This window comes from Grus americana, chromosome 15 (assembly GCF_028858705.1).
Source record: "Grus americana isolate bGruAme1 chromosome 15, bGruAme1.mat, whole genome shotgun sequence".
NCBI classification, from domain to species: Eukaryota; Metazoa; Chordata; class Aves; order Gruiformes; family Gruidae; genus Grus; species Grus americana.
This window is the reverse complement of record NC_072866.1, coordinates 8,130,376-8,155,356: the sequence shown is the minus strand read 5'-3', so window position 1 is coordinate 8,155,356 and position 24,981 is coordinate 8,130,376. Positions and strand designations below refer to the sequence as shown.

Sequence of the window (24,981 nt, the reverse complement as noted above, 5' to 3'; positions counted from 1 at the left end):
TAAGCCAAGGCAAAGCATTGATAGCTTCAGGCGCACACTGTTTTCTAAAGGCTTTTAAAGGCTGTCTTCATAAGTAATTTCATTTGAGTCTCTCTGCTCTGCAAAAAAATGAATCAAAAGAATTCATACCCCTTTGGTTAATTTGAACTGATGATTAGCTTAAGAGGGGAGATACCACTTTCGTTGAAGCCAATTCTGCCCTACTTGTGAAAGCAAGCTCAAAAAACCCCCAAAACTTCTGTGATCCAAATTCTAGCACTGCCAGTTTCGTTTCCATTTAAATGTGAAGCACTGAGCAGCTGAGAAGTGTGGTTGATGATGGTTTAAGTGCCAAGAAATAGACAGAGATGACAGGCTGTCTTCTGCCAGACATCAAGGACTAGCAGCATAGGTGAATTGGTTTTAGTTAACAGCTAGGAAGGCAATGGCGGAGAGTTTTCATGCTTTAGCTAAGTAGCTGTTTTGTTGCTGGGCAAGCTAGTCAGACTTTAGAATCTGGTTTATGCATGTGAGGCTTTGCTGTGGTTTGTTTCTTTCCAGAGATCTATTGGTTTTGTAGCCTAACAGAAGCAAAAGCAACTTAAGCTAGATCAGGAAAGAACCTCGTGCATTAGCAGACTTTCTTTTAGTGACCTTTGAGACCATTTTGCTGTTGGCATTCAAACTATTTTTAAAAAATGAAAAATATTTTGCTGCTTGTGTTTGATTATCAAACCTGAAGATTTCTTGAAATGTGCTGTTAGTGTGTTGAGACAATAAAAGCATGATGTTACATATAAAATTTTGCTTTTATATCTATAAAGGCATTCTCAGAAGTGCTATGTAATACATATATTAATATACATTCTTATGAACTGACTAATGTTTTTTTTCTGCATTTATGTTGTTTTCAGAATACACAGATGATAATGCCCTGATTCCTAAGAACTCATCGGTAATTGTCAGAAGAATCCCTATTGGAGGAGTTAAAGCTACCAGCAAAACATATGTTATGTAGGTATCCATAAAGCCTTGTATTCTTTGAGGGGTTTCAGTGTATTAACTTTTTTATTTATATTCGTTTACAGAGGCATTCAGATTGCATCTTTCTTGTTAAAGGTGCTGTTAGGTTTTGTTGTAATGGGGTGGATTTTAATGTGTCTGTCCCAAAGTAGACTTAAATTTTTAGGCCTGCTGGGACATGGAGTTCAAACTCCAACAATGGTAACTTTTAAGATGATTCTATTGGGTTTGCTCTTGGGGTTGATTTTTGAGACCCAAGTTGTAGATCCTGTTGCCTCTGCATGGAGAGATTCCTTATTATATGTGCTTGCTTGTATTGCTTTTATAGTAAAGACAGATATGCATTGTAGTGTAAATTCATAATTTGTTCCCATCTCAGAAGAGTTTGATTCTCAGTGACTTATTTCTTGCATTTGGAGGAGGGGGGGCAGGATATGGCAGGTATTCTTACACCCCAAATCTGGGGATTTTGCATACTAGCTATAGAGGAAACACCAAGGGTTGCCAGCTGGCAAACCATGCAAACAAGAAGTTTCGTAAGTGATTGCTGTTAGTTTCCTAAAGACAATGTCCGTTTCAGGCAAGAGAAAAAGAACAATATCCTTAAGTATATTGCCTTGTGTGTGAGTACAATGAAGGAACAGTTAATCCTTTCCAAACTTGAAACTCAGTAAGCAGTTTAGCACATTACCGAATGTTGCTAGTTATCTTTCTAAGTCTAGTTTTATCCTAAGCTGGTATCTGCCCTCCAGGCTTTAATTCTGTATTCCTAAGATTTATGGAGGACAGAGAATTGGATGTATTGATTAAAATTACAGATATTCAAATGCTACCCTGACTGCAGCATTATTGCTGTCACTTATGTATTCATACAGTCCAGTTCTATATCAGCTACATTAGCATTGTTTGAATGGTCATGTTTTCCGGCCTTCTTAAAGGTATGCCTCTCCACCACAATGAGTAGATATTATTAGCTTGTCATTTTGTCATGTCTTTCTAATGTTGGTTCTCAGTAAATATACTGATGAGTTACAGTGTCTCTCAAACATTACAGCAGCATCCTGGTACCCATGAAGCATGTGCAAGCAAAAAAACCCCTGAATTTATGTGGCTCTGCATGTAATTTTGGGGCATGTTACTGTAGTTGTTGCAGTGTTTTCAGGCACTACCTAGTAATTCTGGATGCCACAGCATTGTACTTATAAATATGGCTTTGTTTTGGGTGTTAATTTAAGTATATATGCTTAGTGCTGTCTTGTCAATACATCCTCTGTTTCTGGTTGGATGGCACCCTTTCCTGGTATTGTAATGCTGCCCTAAAATGAGAGAATAGATGCTGCTAGTGTCAAAGATAAATTAAATACCCGCATGCGGGAATAAGGAAAGAATGACACTGCTGTTCTAACATTGAAAATTAACTAGGTAAATTAGCTTTCTATTCCTTCATCTGGAAACATTGCAGAAACAACTGGTAGAGTGGCTAATGTTTGGGAATTATGAATGTATGCTGTAATGGGGGAGAGGCCTTCAAAAATATGTTACTCGCCTTGTAGTATGTTCTTCGAGGTAAATGTATGAAGAAACCATGGTGCGGTAATCTAAAGTATTTTCTTGTACTTCCTCATCTTCAGGAGGTACGTGGCTGTAATTGCAAGCCTGGTGGTGTTCTAGCAGTGGCAGGAAGCATGAGCCTTTCTATTTGTACATAAATTCCACAGCAATCTTTGAATTGCCTCTGCTCATGGGACACTTGTGATGATGTATGAATTGTTTGTTAACTGTATCAATGGTTGCATGTCTGATTCATGATGAGTAGCATGCAGATACAGATCAATGAGTATGTGGAATCTCAGCAAGTTTTCAAATGTAATAAATATTTCCTAAAATACTGTAGCATTTTCAAGATTATCTTAAAGCAAATTCTGGCAATTAAGACCTTTTTTTTTGTCACAGGACTCCTAAATCGCACAAAATCCTAGAAACTGCTTTCAGGTGACATTTCTAATACTATTTTTAGTCAATATAGCATATGTAACACATTTAGTATTTTGGCACTTTCATGGCTAAATATAGTAGATATCTGAACACAGTGCTTGGGCTTCCCCAAAGAAACACTGTTCTAAACACTATGCTGCTGACATTTTCATGTTATTCCTTTGTCAGATGACTGATTTTTTTCTTTTAAGTAAACTTGCACTTCAAAGTGTCTAGACTATCACTGTTCTTTCTAAGATATTTAAGTACTGGATCTGGTACCTATGTGTAATACTAGGGATATACAGATTGGCTAAAGCTACCTTCATATTTTGTTAAGAACAGAAGACTGTAGTACAGACTTCATATTTTTTGATACTTACATAGCAGAGAAAAAGTATTTGAGGACTTCCTCTTGCACTGTTGTGTTCTATATTTGTAAGTTTTAGAGTAATTTGTGACAAAGTAGAAATGTGGTTTTGGGGGTATGTTTTAGTTGCATTGAATGTACCAAAAGAGAACAGTTTATGCATACTACTAAATTTTCACATTTGCTAGACTATCAGAACATGATGTTTTGATGTTCAGGCTTTATAATCTGTTTTCACTGCTTTATATTGGGTACAAAGGTTTTATTTTAAATTCTGATCACCTTTATTTCTTCTTCTAGAAGTCGAACTGAGCCAGTGAGTGGAACATCAAAAGCAGTATGTAAAAACACAATCTCACACTTTTTTCTACACACTGCACTTAATTATAAACAATGTAGCCTTTTATTAATTTTCCAAACATTAACTAGTATATTTTTCAGTAAAACATAGTATATGTTGTAAATACAATGTATTTGATTCAGCATAGTAAAAATTGAATAATGCCATCCTTTGCACAGTTCTAATGTGACTGTTGGTATTTGTGCCTAGTAATGCATTGTATTTCATATTGAATATGCTAGAATATTTCCTGTATGACTTTGTGTTGTACAGATAATGTATGATCATTTTTAGATCATGTAGGTTCAAGGTTTGCACAATTGAACATGATGCCATGTTCTGCATCTGTCTGTCTATAGCTAGTAACATGTATGTTTGTATAGGTTGTTGTGTGCTTTTTGTTTCTTGCAATAAAAATTGTTTGGAGTGTATTTTTTGCCATTTTCACATTGTATCACTTAGCTTTTGGTTTTGAATACTTTTTTTGCCTACTGGTTTTTGAAAATGTTATCAAAAACCACTGAGAAACCATTATTGTTAAACTTGGTACTGTTTCTTACTTTTGACTTGGGGGTTCAAACAAATACTAAAACCAACATATATATTTTGAGGACAGAGCTGTGAGCTGAATAATTCCTTTTCATGTCCTTAAATACTTGGGTATTTGTTCTTAAAACTGTATAATTGAAGTGATATTGTTTGGGCCCCTCTGAGAACATAAATGTCTTTAATAGATTGCCATGCATTTAAATATCGTTGCTACACAAAGTGGTATTCTAAAGTTCTGCATTCAATCTTTCCACTTTATTTGATGAAGCAGTTTAGTTTAATAGTTTGTCTGCAAATGAAAACATCTAGTACAAATTTTGGCACAAGGTTAGAGCCTGGTGCATTTGTGGGTAAAATCCCTGTCATTTTTCTTAACTTCTGCTTGCAGTACACTTTTGGATCTGGGTGACTTCAGGGTTGGATGCTGCTTTAATTTCTCAAAGGTTAAGCCTTTCTTTAGTATACCACCACTTTGAATTTACATTTGGAAAAAGAGCAGCGTTTTTCTTGAAGTTTGAAAACGCTTTCTGCTGCTAAAATATGAATAAGTAACACACGGAAATAACTTGACTGGTAATGGTCTAGATCTTGATTTCATTTGCCACTTGGGTTGAATAATACGTGTAACTACACACTTCAAAATAGTCCTTATAGTATAAAATATACTATTGGTGGTTTTTATTTTTCATCTTTATTTTAAGTATAACTGCTTTTTCTTCACTAGAATGGTGTGAGGCATTACACTAACCCTGGATCATTGGATCTGATCACTTGATAAGCTGTTAGGATAAGTTAATCTAGAAATTAATGAACTCTGGGTCTGTGTTCTGTGAAGAATACAGCCTCTGATTCTTGTGGAATGGTATACAATCAACTTAAAATGGAAAACTTTTTGTGTGTAGGTCTAAAATCACTAAGTCTAAATCTGCATCCATAATTCTATTGCTGATTGATTTGAATTTCTTTTTTGGGCGTGAATGCGTCTCATTGTGAGTTTGAGTTAGTTAAACTGGCCCAGTGACCCTAGTAGTTAATGTAATGCATTTATGTAAACCACATTTATAGTATTTGATCTAATTCAGATGGGTTTTTATTTCTTGAAAACAGTTATTTTTATTTTTGTTTACTAGCATGTGTATAAACACAAATCACATGTTCATAAATAAAGTTAACATTCTTTTAGCCTCGTGTGTTCCCTGGCATGTCTGTATTACATTTCTAAGTAGCATCTTACCACAAGCTAACATAGATGTCTCAAAAAAATAAATAAATAGAAATCCTGGCGTGGGAGGGAGGACTTAGTGTTAGTTAGAACTAATTAAACAAAAGGCAAAGCAAAAACATTCCCCTCTTGTTTGTTCTGTCTACCCGATTTGGGTTGTGGGTAGCCATAGGGAGGGTGGAAGCCTTACATCTTTCTTTACAAGTTCTCTCTCTCACTGTAAAAGCACTGCAGCCTCAGGTGCTTCTAGTGCTGGAGACATAATTAGCTTTATTCCTAAAGCTAACTCAGCTCTTGGTCTAAAGCGTGGGGGTTTTGTTTGTTGTTGTGTTTTTTTAAATACACATGTTTATGTATTTCAAAGCAGAACCTGGATCTTAGAGTAGTAATAAATCACTGGAAAGCTTGCCGATTATTACTGAACAGTAAACCAGCAAAATTAAAATGAGTTAAGATTTTTTAAAAGAATGCACAAAAGCTTATACTTTGAATATTTCTTCATTGTCTTGCTCTTATGTTAGCTGTCATTGTACACTTGCAAATTGGTGCTGCTGTTTTACTGTTACTACAGTCAAATCAAGGAAATGGATCATCTTTGCTTTAGTGTTACTATTTCAGTAACTGCAAGGATCTCTAGTTGGTATTTGTCCTTAGAGGCTGCAGAAATGCAGAGTGTCATGCCCATTGTTTTAGTACACATGGTGATCTTTCCTGGCTGAATTCTTAGTTTAGCCAGGCTATCGGGTTTTAGGAAACCACTGTAATTTAAATGTAGCACTCCAGCAGTGAGATTAGCCTTTTCCTCCTATTTTTTGTCCTCTTTCCCATTTGCTTTGTTAGTTTCTGTTTAGTCCCTGCATGAAGTGGGAGTTAATATATTGACTGTCAGTTCTGGTTTGGGGGTTTTGGGGGTTTTGGGGGGTTTTGTTGTTTGTATTTTTTTCAGCTGCAGTATTAGGATTGTATACAAGTTCTATGGAGGTGCCGTTTCTATGTGACTGATTGGAGGGACTGGCAGGAAATACTTTAGTAGAAATGTAAAGGAAAAAGAGACACAAGAATGCAGGATCTTTGGAAGATGGCTGTTGGGCAGACATACTAAATAGTACATTAATTATCTATTTGCTGCTTTTGATAGCTGTTTAGTAGAAAGTACTGCTATCACCTCCTTTAAGAAATTAGGCTGTTACCTGCAGGCCATATTATAACTACTCCCTAAAAAAAAATACAACTACTAATTAATAGTTTATTAACTGTTATGTTTCAGTTACTGGTCAATGCTAGACTGTTTAACGCTAGACTCCACAGAGAGCTTTCCTAATTTCTTGTTTGCTTCTGAAGAATCACAGTATGACAGTGGTTGTGCCTGCCATGAGAGAACATAGGCCTGTTTTTCCACATGTAAAAGAGTGGCATATGGAGCAGGAAGCTTTAAAATACTTCATCAGACTTCTTTTTTAACATAACTAGGTACAAAATGTTCTGAAACGAAGGAAAGTTGAATCTTCTGGTAAGGCTTGCAGTGGAAAGAAGGTCTCTTTCCAGATCTGGGTGTTCCTCTGTAAAGGCACATTTTCAAGAGCTTTTTAGTTAGTAATACAATAATGTTGTACATGCTTTCCTAAACATATAGAGAAGGAATGATTAACTGGAGTGAGGCATCATCTTCTACGTGTAGATGTTTTCTTCCCCAGAGTCTCCTAAAACTACTCCCTTGAATTCTTCCCACTACCTTAGGTAATAAAGGACAAGAGCTTTTTCCAAGGAAGGGTTTTAATATTTCTTATCAATTTAGTGACCCCTTGAGGAGAGCTGTTCGGTTTACATTGTGAAATTTTATTCTATGGTTTTGAACAACTTAAGACATAATAAGCAGTGATTCAAGAGACTTTCTGATAATGTTTTACTAGCGTAAGCTCAGCTGCTGCTTGTGGCATAATAGAATTAAATATACTGGAAAAGGAACTGGATAAGTTACCCTTTTTACTTGTGGAAAAACTGCACTTCAGTAGTGGTTCTCAATAAACACCACAGTCCATTACTAACTAGCGGCCTGAGGACTTCATTCCTGCAAGCTGTTCCAGTAGGCAGCTGGGAGGGAGGAGCATGGTTGCAATGGAGAAAAAAAAATACAGGATTGTGCTCTGAATCCATGTTTTCATCATCAAGAGTATGCTTTACACTTTCTTGTTTTTGTTCATTTAGTACTGGGCTGCTGTTAAAAATTGGTTTTGGCCTGATAGCAAGGAAAATATTCTCACACTTCCCAAACTAATTTGGATACTATGGCCTGTGGTCTAATAAAATAGATCGGTTTTCTCAACGGTTTTCTCATTTTTTATAAGCTACTGTCATGATAAACAGCTTTAAATAATTTAAGTGTGTGTTTGGGGTTTTTTTCCTAGACAAAATGGTGGGTTACTTTTATGGCTTTTATTTTAGATTGGTGGTTTTATTTGGGGTTTGTGGGGTATGGTAAGTTTAGCATTTTTAAACTTACTGACAGGAGGGGTAGAGTTCATGTTTAAGGGTTGATATGCCTGTGCTTTATTCTGACAGGCAGCTACTGTGTTAATAAAAGCATAACTGTGTGCATTTATAAATAATGAGACATTAACTGATTAATTTACAAACTACACTGAAAGTAAGTTTCCTGTAGTGATGTTTCTTTCTCAAATAAACATATATAATTCTTTTTAAAATCGTTTTTAGCTGAAAATTGACGGCTTCCTTACCCCTTTTACTTTTAAGCAGTTGTGAGCATTTGACAAAGGTCCCTCTCTGAGATATTCTGGAGCAGTAAGTTGATGTCAGGCGGGTTTGGTTATTTTAGTTTCTTCTCATTAACCACATATGCGCTCTCTTAAGCAATCATAGGTTTGGACTTTGTTTTGAATAAATACACTAGGTTGGAAATGCCTCTCTGAGTGGCACTCAGAGGATATAGTGCAGACTTTCAGACTACAGTAGAGGTTAACTATTGCTATGTTTTGATTGTAGAACTTGAATATGTGTTTAATTTTTTGTGAACAGATTGATGACTCTTCTGCATCTATTTCTCTGGCCCAGCTTACTAAGGTATATATATATATTCTTGTCAAATACTTAAAAAAAAGAAAGTGTTTGCTTCCTATTTTTAAATATATACTGTGATCTATAGCTGGATAACTGTTGTAATTTGAACAAAACTTTAATTTAATTTTTAATAATTTCAAGTATTTATTTTAACTTTAAAATGTGTGTATATTTTGATACTATCCTGTAAAGAGTAGTTCCCAGTTTGGGAAGATAGAAGGGGAGTACCTTATCAGCCTCAACATAATGTTGCAGTATTACTCATCTTCAAGACACAAAGAAGAAGCACTTCAGAAGCTGTTTACCGTTTTTCATACGTTTCGTTAATTTTGCCTTGGAAACTAACACAATTTTTACTGAAGAATTTAATTGGCTGTAAGTTATGGACATTCCAGGGGGGTTTGCAACAGCCAAAATAGAAGCATTTCTGTAACATGGACAATTGCATGGCTATTTTTGAATTTCTAGTCATTACAGTTACAGATTCATTCTTTGAATGCTGCACAATTTCATAAATTGTAGTATATATACAGTGGACAACACAATCTAATTTGTTTGAACACAGACTGTGTAAATTGTGTAAATGTACCTAATTGTTTATAGGAATATACCAATGTGTATGTGTGGCATATTAGCAGATGTGACCTTCTGAAACTGTTGTAATGCCATGTTTTGCTATGGAACTGCTTGCATTTTTTGCTCAACAATGTGTAACTTTGTCTGGGAAAGCACTAGTGATTGCACTTTGTGAAAAGGCGTAGTGCTAGCTAATTAAATTACTAGTCTTTAAAGTTACAAAGATTAGAGAAGGCAGGGCCTAATGCAGAGTAGCTAGTTCTTTCTTCTGAAAATAAAGGCTGGAGTTCATTTCCAAGAAAGAGAAATCTTTTCCCACTGGCAATTTCTTCCCTCTTTCACTGCAGAAATTTAATTGCGTACATTTGGCAAAAACAAAAAATAGTTCGGAAGGTAGCCACCAAAAGAAATTGGTCTCCATTAGTGCTGTCCCTAAATGTGTCCTTGGTTCTGTAAACTCATGTGAAGTTTTACTCTAAAATGTGAAAAACTGTCCAAGTGGTGTACACATTTAAGCTTTCGAGAAAATTTAATTATTTCAGAAAAATACAGGAACATAACATAAAGCAGCTCAAAACTGTTACTTACTCTAACCTCTTCAGTGCAGACTGGCTTAGCATGGAGGCAATGTGTTAACAGTTTTCTGTTTTATTATTACTATGTATTAAATGCCATATTTGAATTTTGGTCTATTCCTACTAATGTTTTGTGGTTTTTGGATGTGTTTTGTAAACTGTTTGGGTTCAAACAAATTAGTCAAGTATCTGTAAAATTTTCTGTAAATGTTAATGGAAATGATTTCATAGCTGTCGATCTGGATTATGTTACTGTTGAGAAAAAAACTGTGTATATGAAACAACCATTTAATAAAATGTTGAAACTAGTTGGTTGCTTTTGTGAATGAATGCATATAAAAACAAAAACATGAGTGGTTGATCTGAATGATAGGTGCTTGAAGGTCCAAATAATTTACAGTCACTCCCTTAGACCCTGCTTGTATCTGGACTAGTGTGTAATAAAAACATTTTAACAAATACTTAAAATCAGCTTGCTTCAATAATTTGAAGATTAGTTCTGCATAAGGTTTATATTACAATTTGTATGTTAAAAGGACACAGTTAACTAGAAAAAACTGCAGGTTTTGCTTACTGTAGTTAAATCATTTAATATGAAGTTAGTACGGCAGGAAACGTGCAGTTTGGACTGCCTACAGCATGTGATGGTCAAATTTCTACTGAAAAGAATCTTTTGTCTTGCTAAGGGATTATAAAAAGGTTGATTCCTTTAAATGCTGCTGTGTCAGAGGCTGAGTTTCAGCAAGCAAAAACAACTTCCCTGACTCTTACGTTGTGTGTCCTTTTAATGCTGCAAAATGTAAATAATGTTACTTGCATACATATTTCTCAATTAAATGTACAGTGGATGTCCTTCAAATAGTCTGGAGCTTAAAAATCAGTTCCAAAATACTGGATAGTATATTTTTTTTTTCTACACGTAGCTTCAGTCCACTTTGAAGAAAATTGGATTGGTTACACAAGTCTTTATGTAAGGTACAAACAGAGCCTAAGGTTTTGAGTGCCCAAGAATGCTCTTTTCAAGTAGGTTAACAGGCACATAAACATCATGTAATGGCGTAAGGACTCCCCAGAACATCTTCAGGACAAATGTATTTTATATAAGCAGCTGTTTTCATGCAACCTCAGCTAGCGTTGTGCTGCTCTTTACAGGATTGGATGAGTGGTGTTGTCTTTGGCTGTGTGGGCTTAAATGTGTTTCTAATGTGTGTGTCAAATAATTACCTGTTAAACAGACTGCCAATCTGGCTGAAGCCAATGCTTCCGAAGAAGATAAAATAAAAGCTATGATGACACAGTCTGGCCATGAATATGATCCAATCAAGTAAGTGACAATGTCAAGTCTGTTCTTTGAAGGTTATGAAAAAATTGTAGAGATGTTTGTTTTAACAAGAGACATATGCATACCTTTTTCTTTTTTTCCCAAAAAACTTTTAGTTACATGAAGAAACCCTTGGGTCCACCTCCACCATCCTATACTTGCTTTCGTTGCGGGAAACCTGGCCACTATATAAAGAACTGCCCAACAAATGGGGTAAGATTGTGGAGGACCTCTGGCATTGCTTAGTTTTTAGTTTTTACCTTGGCAGTTGCTTAAATACATGAGTATTCATATTAATAATTGTTTCTCTTGGGGTGAAATACAGAGGTTATATAGCAGTGTTGCAAAGCCCTTCCAATCAAGGGAAAGCTAGAACTATAAATGTAAAATTTTCTTTTTTTCTAGGTCATAGGCATTAAATATGTCTATAGATCTTTCTTTGTGAACTTTCATGTATATTTTGATATATTTCAATATTATTTGAAAATTTTCTGATTTTAACTCTTCTTAATGACTCTCACTTAACAGTAGTCACTGAACGTATTTGCATGAGGTATGAATTCAACCATCATATATATAGATGGTGGATATAAGTTTCTCCAGTGATTGATTCAGAGCACTGAGTTAAGCTTTCATTCTGAATTGTGCTTTGGAGGAGGAGCGGGTCTGTGTCTCAACTGAATGGATGGTGAGCTGAGGGCTATTTCACTCTTAAGGAACCTGAAATCAAGCCAAAGATTGAGTCAATTGAGTTCAAAACACTGCTCAAGCCTTTGGAACATCCTGGCTATATTCATTTAGGGAAATAAGTATTTTAGTCAAGCAACACTTAGACTAGGTAAAAGGAGAGGATTAAAGGCTTTTGCTGCTTAAAATAATCATTGAAATGTCATTTTAAGTGTGGATCTTGAGATATCTCTGCATTTCTTTTCTTAACAGGACAAAAATTTTGAGTCGGTTCCCAGAATTAAAAAGAGCACAGGAATTCCAAGGAGTTTCATGATGGAGGTGAAGGATCCCAATACAAAGGGTGCTATGCTGACAAACACTGGAAAATATGCAATACCAACTATTGATGCGTAAGTATGGAATTAGTCAGACTGACCAAAACGTGAATGAGAGAGAACATATTGAAATGCCTGAGTGGCAATGCAGCCAAGATGGCCAGCATCTGTAATTACAGGAGAGGAATCACTGTATTTCAGCCTTAAAATCTGTGATGCTTTCCAGTATTAAAATAGGATGATTCTATTGGTCATACCCCTGGAAGTTGGTTAAATTTGTGGTATGCTAGGAATCTGTATTTGTGCAAAACATTTCAGTAGTGTTTATAGTTGGAATCATTCTCTTTGAAAGCTCATTTTGCTTCTGGTTTATGTTTCAAAGGCTTCTTGCGAAATTTAACAAATAACTCTTAGACTGAGATTTCCTGCAGCTCTGACTTTATCAAATCTCATGTGTGACACAGACTGAAGTTTTCCTGTTGCTATAGACTAAGAAAATACTATTGTGTGCTGAAAACAGTGGCTGTTCTAAAATGCACTTGGTAGCACTTCTGGTTTTCTATCATGGATCTCCTTTGTAGAAGCTGTAACATACAATTCTTTCGTTTATAAAATGTAATTACTTGGAGACTAGCTTTATCCTGAGCCTGCAATTTACATTTACCCTCTGGCAAAGGAGAGATGGGATTAATTTAATCTGATTTCTAGCTGTCAAAAAATACTTTTCTAGTCTGAGCTAATTTCTTAGTTGATCCAAAGAATGGGAGACTCCCACAGAAGAAAGATTGTTCCCCCCTCCCTCTTCTAGCATTGTGGCTGTAGAAAAGTGGTTTAAACTAAATGCCTGTGGTTTAGAAGGCTAATGTGGAGTGAGAAGAATTCCGTCTATTATCTTCCTTTGCTAAAATCCAAAGCTTGGAAAAGTTTCCCTTTAGCCTTCTTTAACTTTTTTCTTTTTCTTTCCCCACCCTCTCTCCAGGGAAGCCTATGCTATAGGAAAGAAGGAAAAGCCTCCCTTTTTACCAGAGGAGCCATCATCCTCCTCAGAAGAAGATGATCCTATTCCAGATGAGTTGTTATGTCTCATTTGTAAAGATATAATGACTGATGCAGTTGTTATTCCCTGCTGTGGAAACAGTTATTGTGACGAATGTAAGTGTTACTCCCAGGTTTGTTAATTCAAAACATCAAATCTGATCTTCTGAAAGCAGAAATAGGAGATAACGGAAGTCCTTTGTTACCAGTTCTATTTAATACTTCAGTATACCCTGAATAGGAGAGGACTCTGCTCCTATGAAGGAGAAAAAAAAAAAAGGCAGAAAGCTTTTTTCTCTTCTTACATATCTAGTTAAATCCTCTTTACATGCGGAAAGATGAGTATGAGAAAAGTGCATAATTGTGCAGGTGATTACAGTACTGGATATTGAATGCTTTTAGTTTGTCCACAGTCCTTTCACCCAAAATTACATATCCAGATCTGGTGACTTACTGTGGGCTGCAACAAACAGATAGTTGGATATTTAATCCACGTTCTTCTCCATGGGAGAGTTGGTTAAAACCTTCAGAACCTCATACCTGCTAATGATTTTTTAGAATGTGTTTTATTCATTAACCTTGAGGTTGTTGACTTCTCACTGTGCTAGATAGTGGGGAAAAAAGACTAGTGGAAACATCAAGACACAGCCTACTCTACATCTTCAAATGTTACAATAGTGAAATAACAAAGCTGTATAGTTATTTGCTGCATATTAGAAATTTGTTACACTATTGAACATTTATAGCTTCATGCTCTCAATTCAAGACCATATTCACCCATTAATCATATATGTGTTTTTATAATTGATTAGAACCCAAACAATGTCCTTAGTATGACTAAAAACTATTTTGATGATTGTAATTTTTCACAGGTATTAGAACAGCATTACTGGAATCTGAGGAACATACATGCCCAACGTGTCATCAAACAGATGTTTCTCCTGATGCTTTAATTGCCAACAAGTTCCTACGCCAGGTAACATGATGACTTTTATATAAACTGACTGTAAGAAAAGTCTGTTTGTAAAAAGCTGAAAAGGAAGAAAATATTTACATCTCCTTGAGCAAGGCTAAATTGAATAAACCGAAATTTAATTTTCAAATACAGTATCGTTACAGAAGCTTACAACTCTTTAGAGACAATCTGGCAAATCCGGGTCATGCTTTTGTTTAACATGATTGCCTCTTTCAAATTCGATGTCAACACTGAAGTACTTTAAATACAGATACTCTGAGTTACCAGTCATTAATATCGGTGTTGAATGTGATCTGTTCGTATATCTGTATGTTGATTTACTTTAGGATTAATAGCATTTACAGGAATTTTACTCTGTGGAGGCTTCTGTTCGTGTATCTACCAAAGTTTCATATTACCTTCTTGTAAATGTTTTTCTGCCTCTAGGCTGTGAACAACTTCAAAAACGAAACTGGCTACACAAAAAGGCTTCGTAAGCAGATTCAGCAGCAACAGCAGCAGCAGCCACCACCACCTCCACCACCTCCACCGCCACCCCTAATGAGACAAACAATAACACGCAACCTGCAACCTCTGCTCCGGCCAGCTATTTCCAGACAGCAGGACCCACTAATGATACCATTAGCTTCTCTGGCTTCTCGTTCTGCTGCTGCTTTGTCATCGTTGGCCCCTGGTCAGTCACCTGGGCTGCCCGTAAATCCATCTTCTGTTGTTGTCTCTGATCTCCCTCCAGCAGTGTCCCTATCTCTCCGTGGTGAAAAGCCAGATGGACCTTTTCGGTAAGTAAATATGTAGATCAACATGAATGTAAAAGACACCAAAATGCTTAAGTTAGATTCTTCTTGAGCTTCTCAGCTAGTGATTTATATATCATTAGTGACAGTTCCAGATAATTGTGGAAGTTCTGGTTTTTGTTTTTGCTTTGAATGAGGAGACTCTGATAAGTTGGAAGTGTGCCTCATGCCAGAATTTTCTCGGAAGTATTTCTTGTTTGGTTCCCTTATCAGTCATTCAGTACTGGTGTACCCTGAAAGAGGAACCTTTTTTTTTTCGCCAGGAGTCCTTTGATTCTAAGTGACTAGCACTTCCTAAAGTAACCATGTAGTTATGTCAGACCTTCTTGAGTGCATTCATTTTTCTTTAGTACTGAGGAAATAATATTTTCATGAAAAGTGTAAAACACAATTATAGGTAAAATTGACCAGGTGTTTTCACATTACTTTTTTCTACAACATTTCTATAATCAGTATCAGAGTCATCCTCTCTAATACACAATGTAGTCAGTGTTGCATAATAAACATTGAAACACTGTAAATCTGAAGTATTTACAAACTTGTCAGTCTGTTTGCAACCCAGTGAAGTCATATGAAAGTACATTAAAAATACGTATTATTGTTCAGGGCTTACATCCTTTCAACTTTATGCCTTGAATGCAAATAGCTGCTATGTCCAGAAGACTGTCAAGCTCAGCCATACCGTTGAATACAAAGGATCACAATTCAAAAGAACCTCTAAGGCAGCCTCTGAACTAGCACATAAACATTTCCGAATAGGATTTCAGTTCTTGCATCTTCCAAAACTGAGATTCAGTGTGTAGGTTGTACATACTTTAATAATTTTGTGTGCAGCTAGCTTAATAAAATATTTTTGTGAGCTTCCTCTTTAAATACCAGTAGTTCAAATAGACTTCTCTTCAGTGCTTCATTTGGGATCAACCAACTTCATATTTGTAAATCTGTTAAAGATTATTTTTTAATTTTTTTCCATTTACATTAGTCAGCTGTTTTCACCTTGGACTGTACATTTCAAGTAGCACTTCAAAACAATGTTTGACTAACAACAAATTGGGGTTTTTGTTGTAGTGATGCCGATACTGTCATACCTCCTGCTGCTCTGGTGACTGCCGCTGAACTTTCTAAATCTTCCCCTCTGTCAATCAGCAGTTTGTTGGAAGAGAAGGTAAATTTTATTTCAACATACGCAATGATTCTTGTATTTTAGTAGAGATTATTTTCTAACAGTTTGCCTTTATTCACAAGGGCTATCAGGTTCCTGTACTAAGACAACCAGCGTTACCAAGTCTTCTGGGCCCCCAAGGACAATCCATACCCACAACTGGTAAGTAACTATAACTTTAGAATTTCTTTTTAAAAACTATCTTCAGATATACTGAAAGGGTTTGTTTTTTTTCCTCTTTCCTCTCCCCACTCCAAAAGGTCATCCAATGAGAGCCAGTACAATTCGCTCAGCAGGCGGCAGGCCAGGCTGGGAACTGTAAGTATTCTATAGAAATTCAATATATTACTACTTGTAACCAGTTAAATTAGGCAGTAACACACAACTTATACAACAGCTGATTTATAATGAAGTAAGTATACACAGATAGTTGTAGAGAATACAAGTGCTAATTAATTTTTAAATGGCTTAGTTTGAATTAGCTTTAACAAAGGGGATCTATGCTTTCAGTAAGATTATTTAAAATAAAACTCTAGTACATAATTGAAAAGAGGACTCTGAAAAATGAACACTTTTTGAGGAAACCATAATTACATATAACAATTAAATATAATTAAAAGATCAGATGGAAAGCCACCCTTTTGATTACTGGCTGAATAGGGCTGAAGAAATGGATTTCCCAGTAGAAATCAGCCTCCAACATTCTTTCTTTAACAACTTAGTTGATACTGATTGAGCAAATTATTGGAAAAGCCAATGCTATTATTTTATGACAATTTTGAATTTCTTCAATTTAGTCATCTCAAACAGCCAAGCTGCTTTCTCTCAGTTGGAGAGGAGTCTGTTTTATCCATTTATTATTGTGGTGTCAAGTTAGTCCTTTATTTTGGTATATATTTGTTACAGATAGGGTGCATTGTGTTTATAAAATCTTAAAACAAAAACCAGGATCCATCCTATGGATTATCTAAACTCTCCAATTCAGTAAGCAAGAAAATAACAATTCAGGGACAAGAACAGGCCAAATGCATCATCATGAGGCAACAACATAGGAAGCATATGTGGGAGAAGTTAAAAGCAGTTCGAGGGAACATTAGTCAGTATCTGTGCAGTACTTTGAAGATCAGAAGTGAGAAGTATTAAGTGTATCAAGGAGTGGCAGAGAGGAGCTGTGGGCACTTGCCACAAGGGAGATGGGAGTCTCTTTTGAGCATGGGCAGCCTCCATCGACAGTCGCAAAGCTGAGTATAAGGAGAGAAGAGTGAGGGAGCTGTTGGGGGTGAGGATGTGGAAGGCAAGTATGAGGATCAAGAAAGGAGTGTAGTCTTAAATGAAAAAGCAGGGAGAAAAATGCTTAAGTTGAGAACAAGAAGTGCTCACCACCATGCTCCTGCCTCGTTCGCTTTCCTCTTTAAAATCGGGGCAGAGTGTAACAAACAGTGACACGTGTTTTTGGATTTCTTTAGAAGTTCAAATCGAGGACGCCCGCATAGTGAACGTGCACAAAGGACTCAGGCCCCAACACTACCAGCATCTACACCAGTCTTTGTGCCTGTGCCTCCACCTCCCCTGTATCCTCCACCACCCCATGCACTTCCTCTTCCACCGGGGGTACCACCACCACAGTTTCCTCCTCAGTTTCCACCTGGTCAGCCTCCATCTGCTGGGTACACTGTCCCCCCTCCAGGATACCCCCCAGCTCCTGCAAACATGTCATCAGCTTGGGTACCAACAGCAGTACCAACGGCTCATTCAAATACCATCCCAACGACACAAGCACCTCCTTTATCTAGGGAGGAGTTTTACAGAGAACAACGGAGGCTTAAAGAGGAGTAAGTATTTGGCTCAATGATGCTGCGTTGTTTTTCATTTTTGTATTTTGGTAGCGTATCGGACTGCGGTTACGCTAAAGTGCATCTGACATAAGCAAAAATGACTTAGTGTTTTTTCCAATATAGTTTTTCGTTGCAGATGGTAAACATGCAAAACTGAAACAAGACAAATGTAATTCTAAAACTTTCCCTAAAACTTGTAGGAATTCTAAACTGTTTTTGCTTAAATAGGATGTTCACCTTTTGCATTTGCATGCAGTATACATTTTCTCATATTGGCCATGTTTTGTTTCTTGATGTCTTTTTGTAATAAAGGTCAAACTATAATTGTAATAAAGGTCAAACTTATTTTAACAGGGAAAAGAAAAAGTCCAAACTTGATGAGTTTACAAATGATTTTGCTAAGGAATTGATGGAATATAAAAAGATTCAAAAGGAGCGTAGGCGTTCGTTTTCCAGGTAACTGCTTTACATGTCCGTAATGGAGAAGCAGATTGTCTAGAAGAATCAGGAGGAGTTCCACTCCACCTCTCTATCGTTAGATGGATTGGATGATTCAAGGGATTAGCAGTGATAGGAGTTTCGTATGTAGGTTACTAGCTCAAATATGGCAGAGATGACAGTTGACTGATAGTTATAATTTGGCAGCAGTTGTTAAGGAACAGGTGTCTCTTTTACTAAAGCTTCTCTATAATGACATTCTTCCCCTCCCAACAGCCGTGAGGAGGCTAGAAACTGAATAGGTGTACTTGCTGGATTTTCTGCGTCTCCGTATTCTGATTGTAACCATTACCTCAAAGCACTTTGGAGGATATATGTGAGAGACGTTGTCTTCATTTCCCCTTTTGTTTATCTCATGTGGATACATGGAGAGATTTTAACTTGGACTGCAGACTGGTAGCTTTCACTAGTATTTTGTTGACATTGTTAAATTTTTCTTAGGAATTAAAAGATCAGACTTGTTTTTAAGGAAATCTTAAATTGGTGAAGGACTTTGAGAGGAGGAATGATGCTAATGAACGTAGGTGGAATAATGTGAAATCGTTCTTTAAAAAATAATAAAAGAAAAAACTTGTGAAGAAAAAAAACTCAGAATAGGTGATGTTTTCTATCCCTAAAAATCCCTTGGGCAGGGGTCTGAATAGCTCTCTATTAGTAATGCTGTCAGTATCTTTCCTAGAGTAATGGGCATTGAGTCATATTACTAGAGGCTGAATTTAGAAGCTTTTAGATACGATTTTTCTTGAAATGCGGTCACTGTTCTTGCTTAGAGCTAGTGATATGTGCAAATTTTTGCTAGGATGTCTGGCTAGAAGTGTTGATTGAATAGTACTGCATGTAAGATTGCAGTACAACTATTTTGCATCCTGTACAAATTAACCAAATAAGTAGTGAAGTTAAATAGACTAAGGTGGCATTTTGAAATTGAGCTTTACTGTCTTCAGGCTAAATCGTGTTTTCTTGATGTTTGATACTGTACTGTAGCCATTGAGACTTGCTCTTTTTGCATCTTACTGCAACAAAAATTATTTGCACTGCATGTAGTTGCTGAGTAGTGAAAAATGTGCGCGTTCGTGTACCAGTAGAGGCCAGTATACACCACCTTAAATCAATCAATAGCTATGATAGTTCACGTGACAGAAGTGAGTGGAAATAGACTTACCCTTCCTGTATGTTTTTACACTAACAAAGCAGCAGCTGTTCTGTCTTGTAAGCAGAAACTTTTGCATGTTATCAAGTTCTTCAATTTGCAGTAGCATTATGTCAGCAGCTGAAAGAAGCTTTGACATAAGCATATGGAGAGAGAAAATAAAAAAACCAAAACCAAGTTTGGGAGGAAAAAAATTGGGGAGAGTGACTGTTTTGAATTAACTTCATTTATTTTTTTTGTGTTGTGTTTTTTTTAAGGTCCAAGTCTCCCTATAGTGCTTCATCTTACTCTAGAAGTTCTTATACCTACTCAAAGTCAAGATCAGGTTCTTCCCGCTCTCGCTCCTACTCTCGATCGTTTAGTCGTTCCCATTCTCGTTCCTACTCACGGTCACCACCATATCCAAGAAGAGGCAAAGGAAAGAGTCGTAATTACCGTTCTAGGTCAAGGTCACATGGTTATCACCGGTCAAGGTCAAGGTCGCCCCCCTACAGACGATACCATTCACGATCAAGGTCTCCAGTATTTAGAGGCCAGTCTCCCACTAAACGGACTATACCTCAAGGGGAAGGAGAAAGGGAATATTTTAACAGATACAGAGAAGTTCCACCATATGATATGAAAGCTTACTATGGCAGATCTGTTGACTTTAGAGATCCATTTGAAAAGGAAAGATACAGAGAATGGGAAAGGAACTATAGAGAATGGTATGAAAAGTTTTACAAGGGCTATGCTGTTGGTGCTCAGCCTCGACCTCCAGTAAATAGAGAGAACTTTTCTCCAGATAGGTTTGGGCCACCTGGGACCAGACGAGAGAATTCACCGTATGCTCGGGGACGTAGGGAGGATTATCCTGGTGGGCAGAGCCACAGAAATCGTAATATAGCTGGAAATTACCCTGAAAAGCCTTCTGGAAGAGAGAGCCATGGCATCAAAGATCCTACAAAATCAAAAGAGAAGGAGGTGGAAAATCCCCTGGGAGATGGCAAAGGAAATAAACATAAAAAACACCGGAAGAGAAGAAAAGGGGATGAGAATGAAGGATTTCCCACTGCTGAGTTGTTAGAAGGTGCAAGAAAACCAAGAGAGCCAGTTACAGCAGAAGACGTTAAAACGGACTCTCTGTTCATGCTCCCAAGCAGAGATGATGCCACCCCTGTGAGAGACGAGCCTATGGAAGCAGACTCTATTGCTTTCAAACCGGTGTCTGAAAAGGAGAAAAAAGAGAAGGATAAGCCAAAAGCAAAAATTGACAAGACAAAGCGGAAAGTTGAAGTGGCTGTTCCTCCCAAGAAAGACAATGTAATAAAACCAGCTAAAGCATCCCAAGAGAAGGCAGACACCGATCGTGAAAAATCTCCTCGAACAGAACCTCCTGTGAAAAAAGTGAAGGAGGAGTTGCCAAAGACTGACAGTGTTAAAACATCTTCCTCTCAAAAGGATGAGAAGGCTCTTGGTACCCCACGGAAAGTTCACCCCAAAGTAACAAAAGATCACCCAGAAACCAGACCAGCCAAGGAGGAAAAGGCAAAGAAAGACCATCCAAAAGAAACCAAGTCGGAGAAGCCCTCCAACAAAGAGGACAAGTCAAAAAAACCTGCTGAAAAAAGCAAACCTTCTGATGCAAAACCTGAAAAAAGAAAAAGAAAAGCAGATGAAAAGGTTGATAAAGAACATGAAGCCACTTCCGTAAAGGCCTCTAAGCCAGAACCTGCTGAATCAAAAACATCGCCGAAGGGGAAGACTGAGCCTGATAGTGAAAAAGGAGAGCGAACTCCAGAGAAGGATAAATCTGCTTTTCTTAACAACCCTGCAAAAAAGATTAAACTTAACCGAGAAACTGGCAAAAAGATTGTGAGTGGAGAAAATGTGCCACCTGCAAAGGAACCTGTTGAGAAACCCGAGCCAAGCAGCAGCAAAGTTAAACAAGAAAAAACAAAGGGAAAAGTGAGAAGAAAAGTAACAGCAGCTGATGGATCTAGTTCAACTCTTGTAGATTACACCAGGTACCTCATCATTATTTTTCCCATTCTCTCTTTCCTCTTACCTCGTCCTCAAAAAAAAAAAGTAAAAATTATTTATGATGACTAATGAAAAGAACAGCTAAATCTGTAAATGAGTGAATAATCTGTGATCTTTCCTATTAAACTGTACTTGGGTCAAAAACAAATTTTGTTAAAGAAGAGAAGCAGTGTGTACTGCACAGAAAGCTGATACAGTTAATTCATTGGTGATGTTTGACCCTTACTTCTGGGACTTTTTTCCTCTCAACTCCAGCTTATTGCTAAAGGCAAGGATAACAGACATGTTAATACCATGCAATGTTTTGCATTTTTAAAGTTGCAGGGTACTATAATGATCTACTTCTGTCAGTATGACATAAAATTATACCTTGCAGAAATAGCAGCTTGGTTGCCAATATATTGTAGTGATTTTAGCTTTGAGCACAGTGCCATATTGATGCAGCTACGCTGCTTCCAGCTCAGTGCCAACTTGTTTGGCGCTTACCTTGGAGAGATCTTGATCATATTCCATTGTGTGACATGGGGGGGGGAAAGCGATCTAGTGTTATTACTTGCATTTCAGTGTCTAAAGAAGCAGGACTAAGCAAACTGAAAACATCTAAGACCTCGCTGGATACTTAAGATTGTGTCTTGATATTCTAAAAACTTTTTAAAACGCGTTTTTCTGAAGAAAAAGAACACTGGGACATGAGGATAAAACTTTGGTTCTGTATAGTAGGAAGATACTAAATTAATTGATTGCTCATAATCTTAGGTAGTGGACTCATTCTTTCTTGTCTGTTCCCTTAACTGACCATCTTTTGAAAAAAATACTGAAGATTTAAATTGAAACAAAATCCATTTTATAAAATATTGCAAAAGATGGTGGTGCATCTATCTCACCTGTTATTAATGTACGCTTTTTTCCTCCTAGCACTAGTTCTACTGGAGGAAGCCCTGTTAGAAAGACTGAAGAAAAGCCAGATACAAAACGAACTGTCATTAAGACCATGGAGGAGTATAATAATGATATAACAGCCCCTGCTGAAGACGTCATTATTATGATCCAGGTCCCTCAGTCAAAGTGGGATAAAGATGACTTTGAGTCTGAAGAGGAAGACATTAAATCTACCCAGGTGCCTACAAACATAGGAAAACCTGCTAGTGTTGTAAAAAATGTGAGCGTTAAGCCACCAAACCCCATAAAACACAATGAGAAAGAGACGGAGCCTTTGGAGAAAACACAGAAAACTACAAAAGAGGCAAGTTACGAAAGCTCCCAGCATGATGCAAAAAGTTCAAAAAGTTCCGTGTCGAATGAAAAAGGAAAAACCAAAGACCGGGATCATTCTTTGTCAGACAAGGACACTTCTGAGAAGAGAAAGAGCAACGTTCAGCCAGAAAAAGACCACTCGGAACGTGCAGCTGAGCAAGGAAATGGAAAAAATATTTCTCAATCTTCCAAAGACAGCAGATCTTCAGAGAAACATGATACTGGTCGTGGATCCACTGCTAAAGACTTTACTCCTAACCGAGACAAAAAGTCTGAGCATGATGGCAACAGAGATCATTCTAGTTCCAAGCGTAGAGATGAAAAGAGTGAATTAGTAAGGAGAAAAGACTCCCCTTCTCGAAACAGAGAGTCTACAGCAGTACAGAAAACTAAGCCAAGAGACGAACGAGCAGAGCCGTCCAAAAAGGGTGCTGGAGATGCCAAAAGGAGCAGCTACAGTCCTTCGCGTGAGCGGAAGCAGTCTGATCACAAAGCTGCTCACGATTCCAAGCGTACATTGGAGGAAAACAAAACTCTAGATAAAAATTCAGGAAAAGAGAAGGAGAAAGAGAAGCATGTACCAGAACTAAAGAGCAATAAAGAGAAAGAGCCAGGTGGTAATAAACCGCCTTTGAGACAAGAATCCCCAGATGTAAAAAATGAGAAAGAGAACGTGACTGGACAAAACGATAAAAGTGTTGTCAAGCCCAAGCCTCAGGTAAGCAGCTCCTCACGGCTCTCTTCTGATCTAACTCGAGAGACTGATGAGGCTGCGTTTGTACCAGACTATAATGAAAGTGACAGCGAGAGTAACGTATCTGCAAAAGATGAAGAAGCTGCAGGAAAAAATCCTAAAGAACCGAAAGAAAAGGCTGTTGATAAGGTGAAAGAGGATGTGGCAGCACCTGCTGCTGTTGACCAGCCTGAAGCGAGCAGAAGTCAAAGTCAAAGCAGTCCCAGCGTTAGCCGCAGCCGTAGTCAAAGCCCTTCTGAGAGTCAGACTCGAAGCCACAGCAGCAGTGCCAGCTCAGGAGAGAGTCAAGACAGCAAGAAAAAGAAAAAGAAGAAAGAGAAGAAGAAGCACAAGAAGCATAAGAAACACAAGAAGCATAAGAAACACATTGGAAACGAAACGGAATTGGAAAAGAGCCAAAAACACAAACACAAGAAGAAAAAATCGAAGAAGAGCAAAGATAAAGAGAAAGATGACCAAAAAGTGAAATCTGTCCCTACATAGGGTGACAGAGAATAAAAAAATGACTTAATTCCTAAGTCATCTGTATTAAATTTTGTTAAAATGTAAACGAATTCAAGCGTTGTAAATAATGACATGAAAGACCCTGTGCTGCACTTAAAATATTGCTGCTTGATTATTTGATTTTTACATCAGAGCTTTATAAAAGTGAACATTTTGTACAGAATTGTGAGTTGTGACCATGTAACATGAAAGGTTTTGCTGGGGCATCTTATTTTTAACCACCGTTAATTAGTTTGGGTGGAGTTTACTGTACTGTGAAAATTTTCACATTTGAATTTTTTTTTAATTGCCTGGCAGAAGAAGCTGGTATCAGTTATAAAATATCAGCAGAATGATTTGCAGAATACATTACAGCCCTGTTATGTCACTTTTTGATTACAATAAAAAGTTTTCAGTAAACTATCTGATGTGATGAGATTTCCAGTGATAGCTGAACGTGAGCAAAGAGTAACGACAGAAAAAAAGCTATCCGTAAAAGCTTGCTGGTAGCCAACATGTGTGAAAAATAACACATCACTGGGTTTAATTTTGAAAAGACTGGTAGGACTTTAAATCTTTTGGACTGATGCAATGTGGGGAGGCGCTGCCGAGAGGTGTGCTTTTTTCATGTGCCAGGTAGAGTTGGGTTTATATTGTCAAAGGTAGTATATGGCCCCAAAAATACAGCCACTGTTAAGAGCTGGTGGTGGCTATTTTAAAATAACATTACAGAGTAAGCTGTCACATTTCAGCATTGTTTCGGCTTGTTTAGAAAGCTGTTCTTGTTTGCAAGCAAATGCTTGCACGTGTACTTTAAGATGCCCTGTAATTTGTCTTCTTTCTTAACGATGCTGATCACCAAGATGTTTGTGGTTTTTAAATAGAAGCTTTATTTTTAGTATTTTCCTATGGTGGTGCCGCATGATACAGAACTAACCCTTCCGTTAATGTGGGGTTCAGCGGAGGGGTTTGGCAGAAGAAAGCCCACTGGAAAGGCAGACTTCTGCTCC

At 37.3% G+C, this 24,981-nt stretch overlaps 1 protein-coding gene across 7 annotated transcripts in view; it reads left to right on the top strand.

The window, feature by feature from the left end:
* Positions 1 to 24,402, top strand: part of RBBP6 (RB binding protein 6, ubiquitin ligase) — a 32,253-nt gene extending 7,851 nt beyond the window's left edge. The window contains exons 2-18 of one of the 7 annotated variants that reach the window (XM_054842361.1): positions 894 to 993; positions 2,956 to 2,994; positions 3,647 to 3,683; positions 8,491 to 8,535; positions 10,919 to 11,007; positions 11,121 to 11,217; positions 11,944 to 12,083; positions 12,988 to 13,160; positions 13,916 to 14,019; positions 14,446 to 14,798; positions 15,882 to 15,978; positions 16,059 to 16,137; positions 16,236 to 16,293; positions 17,442 to 17,807; positions 18,165 to 18,266; positions 19,716 to 21,464; positions 22,396 to 24,402. In XM_054842361.1, coding sequence (XP_054698336.1) covers positions 894 to 993; positions 2,956 to 2,994; positions 3,647 to 3,683; positions 8,491 to 8,535; positions 10,919 to 11,007; positions 11,121 to 11,217; positions 11,944 to 12,083; positions 12,988 to 13,160; positions 13,916 to 14,019; positions 14,446 to 14,798; positions 15,882 to 15,978; positions 16,059 to 16,137; positions 16,236 to 16,293; positions 17,442 to 17,807; positions 18,165 to 18,266; positions 19,716 to 21,464; positions 22,396 to 23,971 — 5,204 coding nt within the window. In that variant the 3' untranslated portion in view covers positions 23,972 to 24,402. The remainder of the gene's footprint in view (positions 1 to 893; positions 994 to 2,955; positions 2,995 to 3,646; positions 3,684 to 8,490; positions 8,536 to 10,918; positions 11,008 to 11,120; positions 11,218 to 11,943; positions 12,084 to 12,987; positions 13,161 to 13,915; positions 14,020 to 14,445; positions 14,799 to 15,881; positions 15,979 to 16,058; positions 16,138 to 16,235; positions 16,294 to 17,441; positions 17,808 to 18,164; positions 18,267 to 19,715; positions 21,465 to 22,395) is intronic. The other 6 variants (XM_054842362.1, XM_054842363.1, XM_054842365.1 and 3 more) reach the window with 6 other exon arrangements.
* The last annotated feature ends 579 nt before the right edge of the window (positions 24,403 to 24,981 follow it).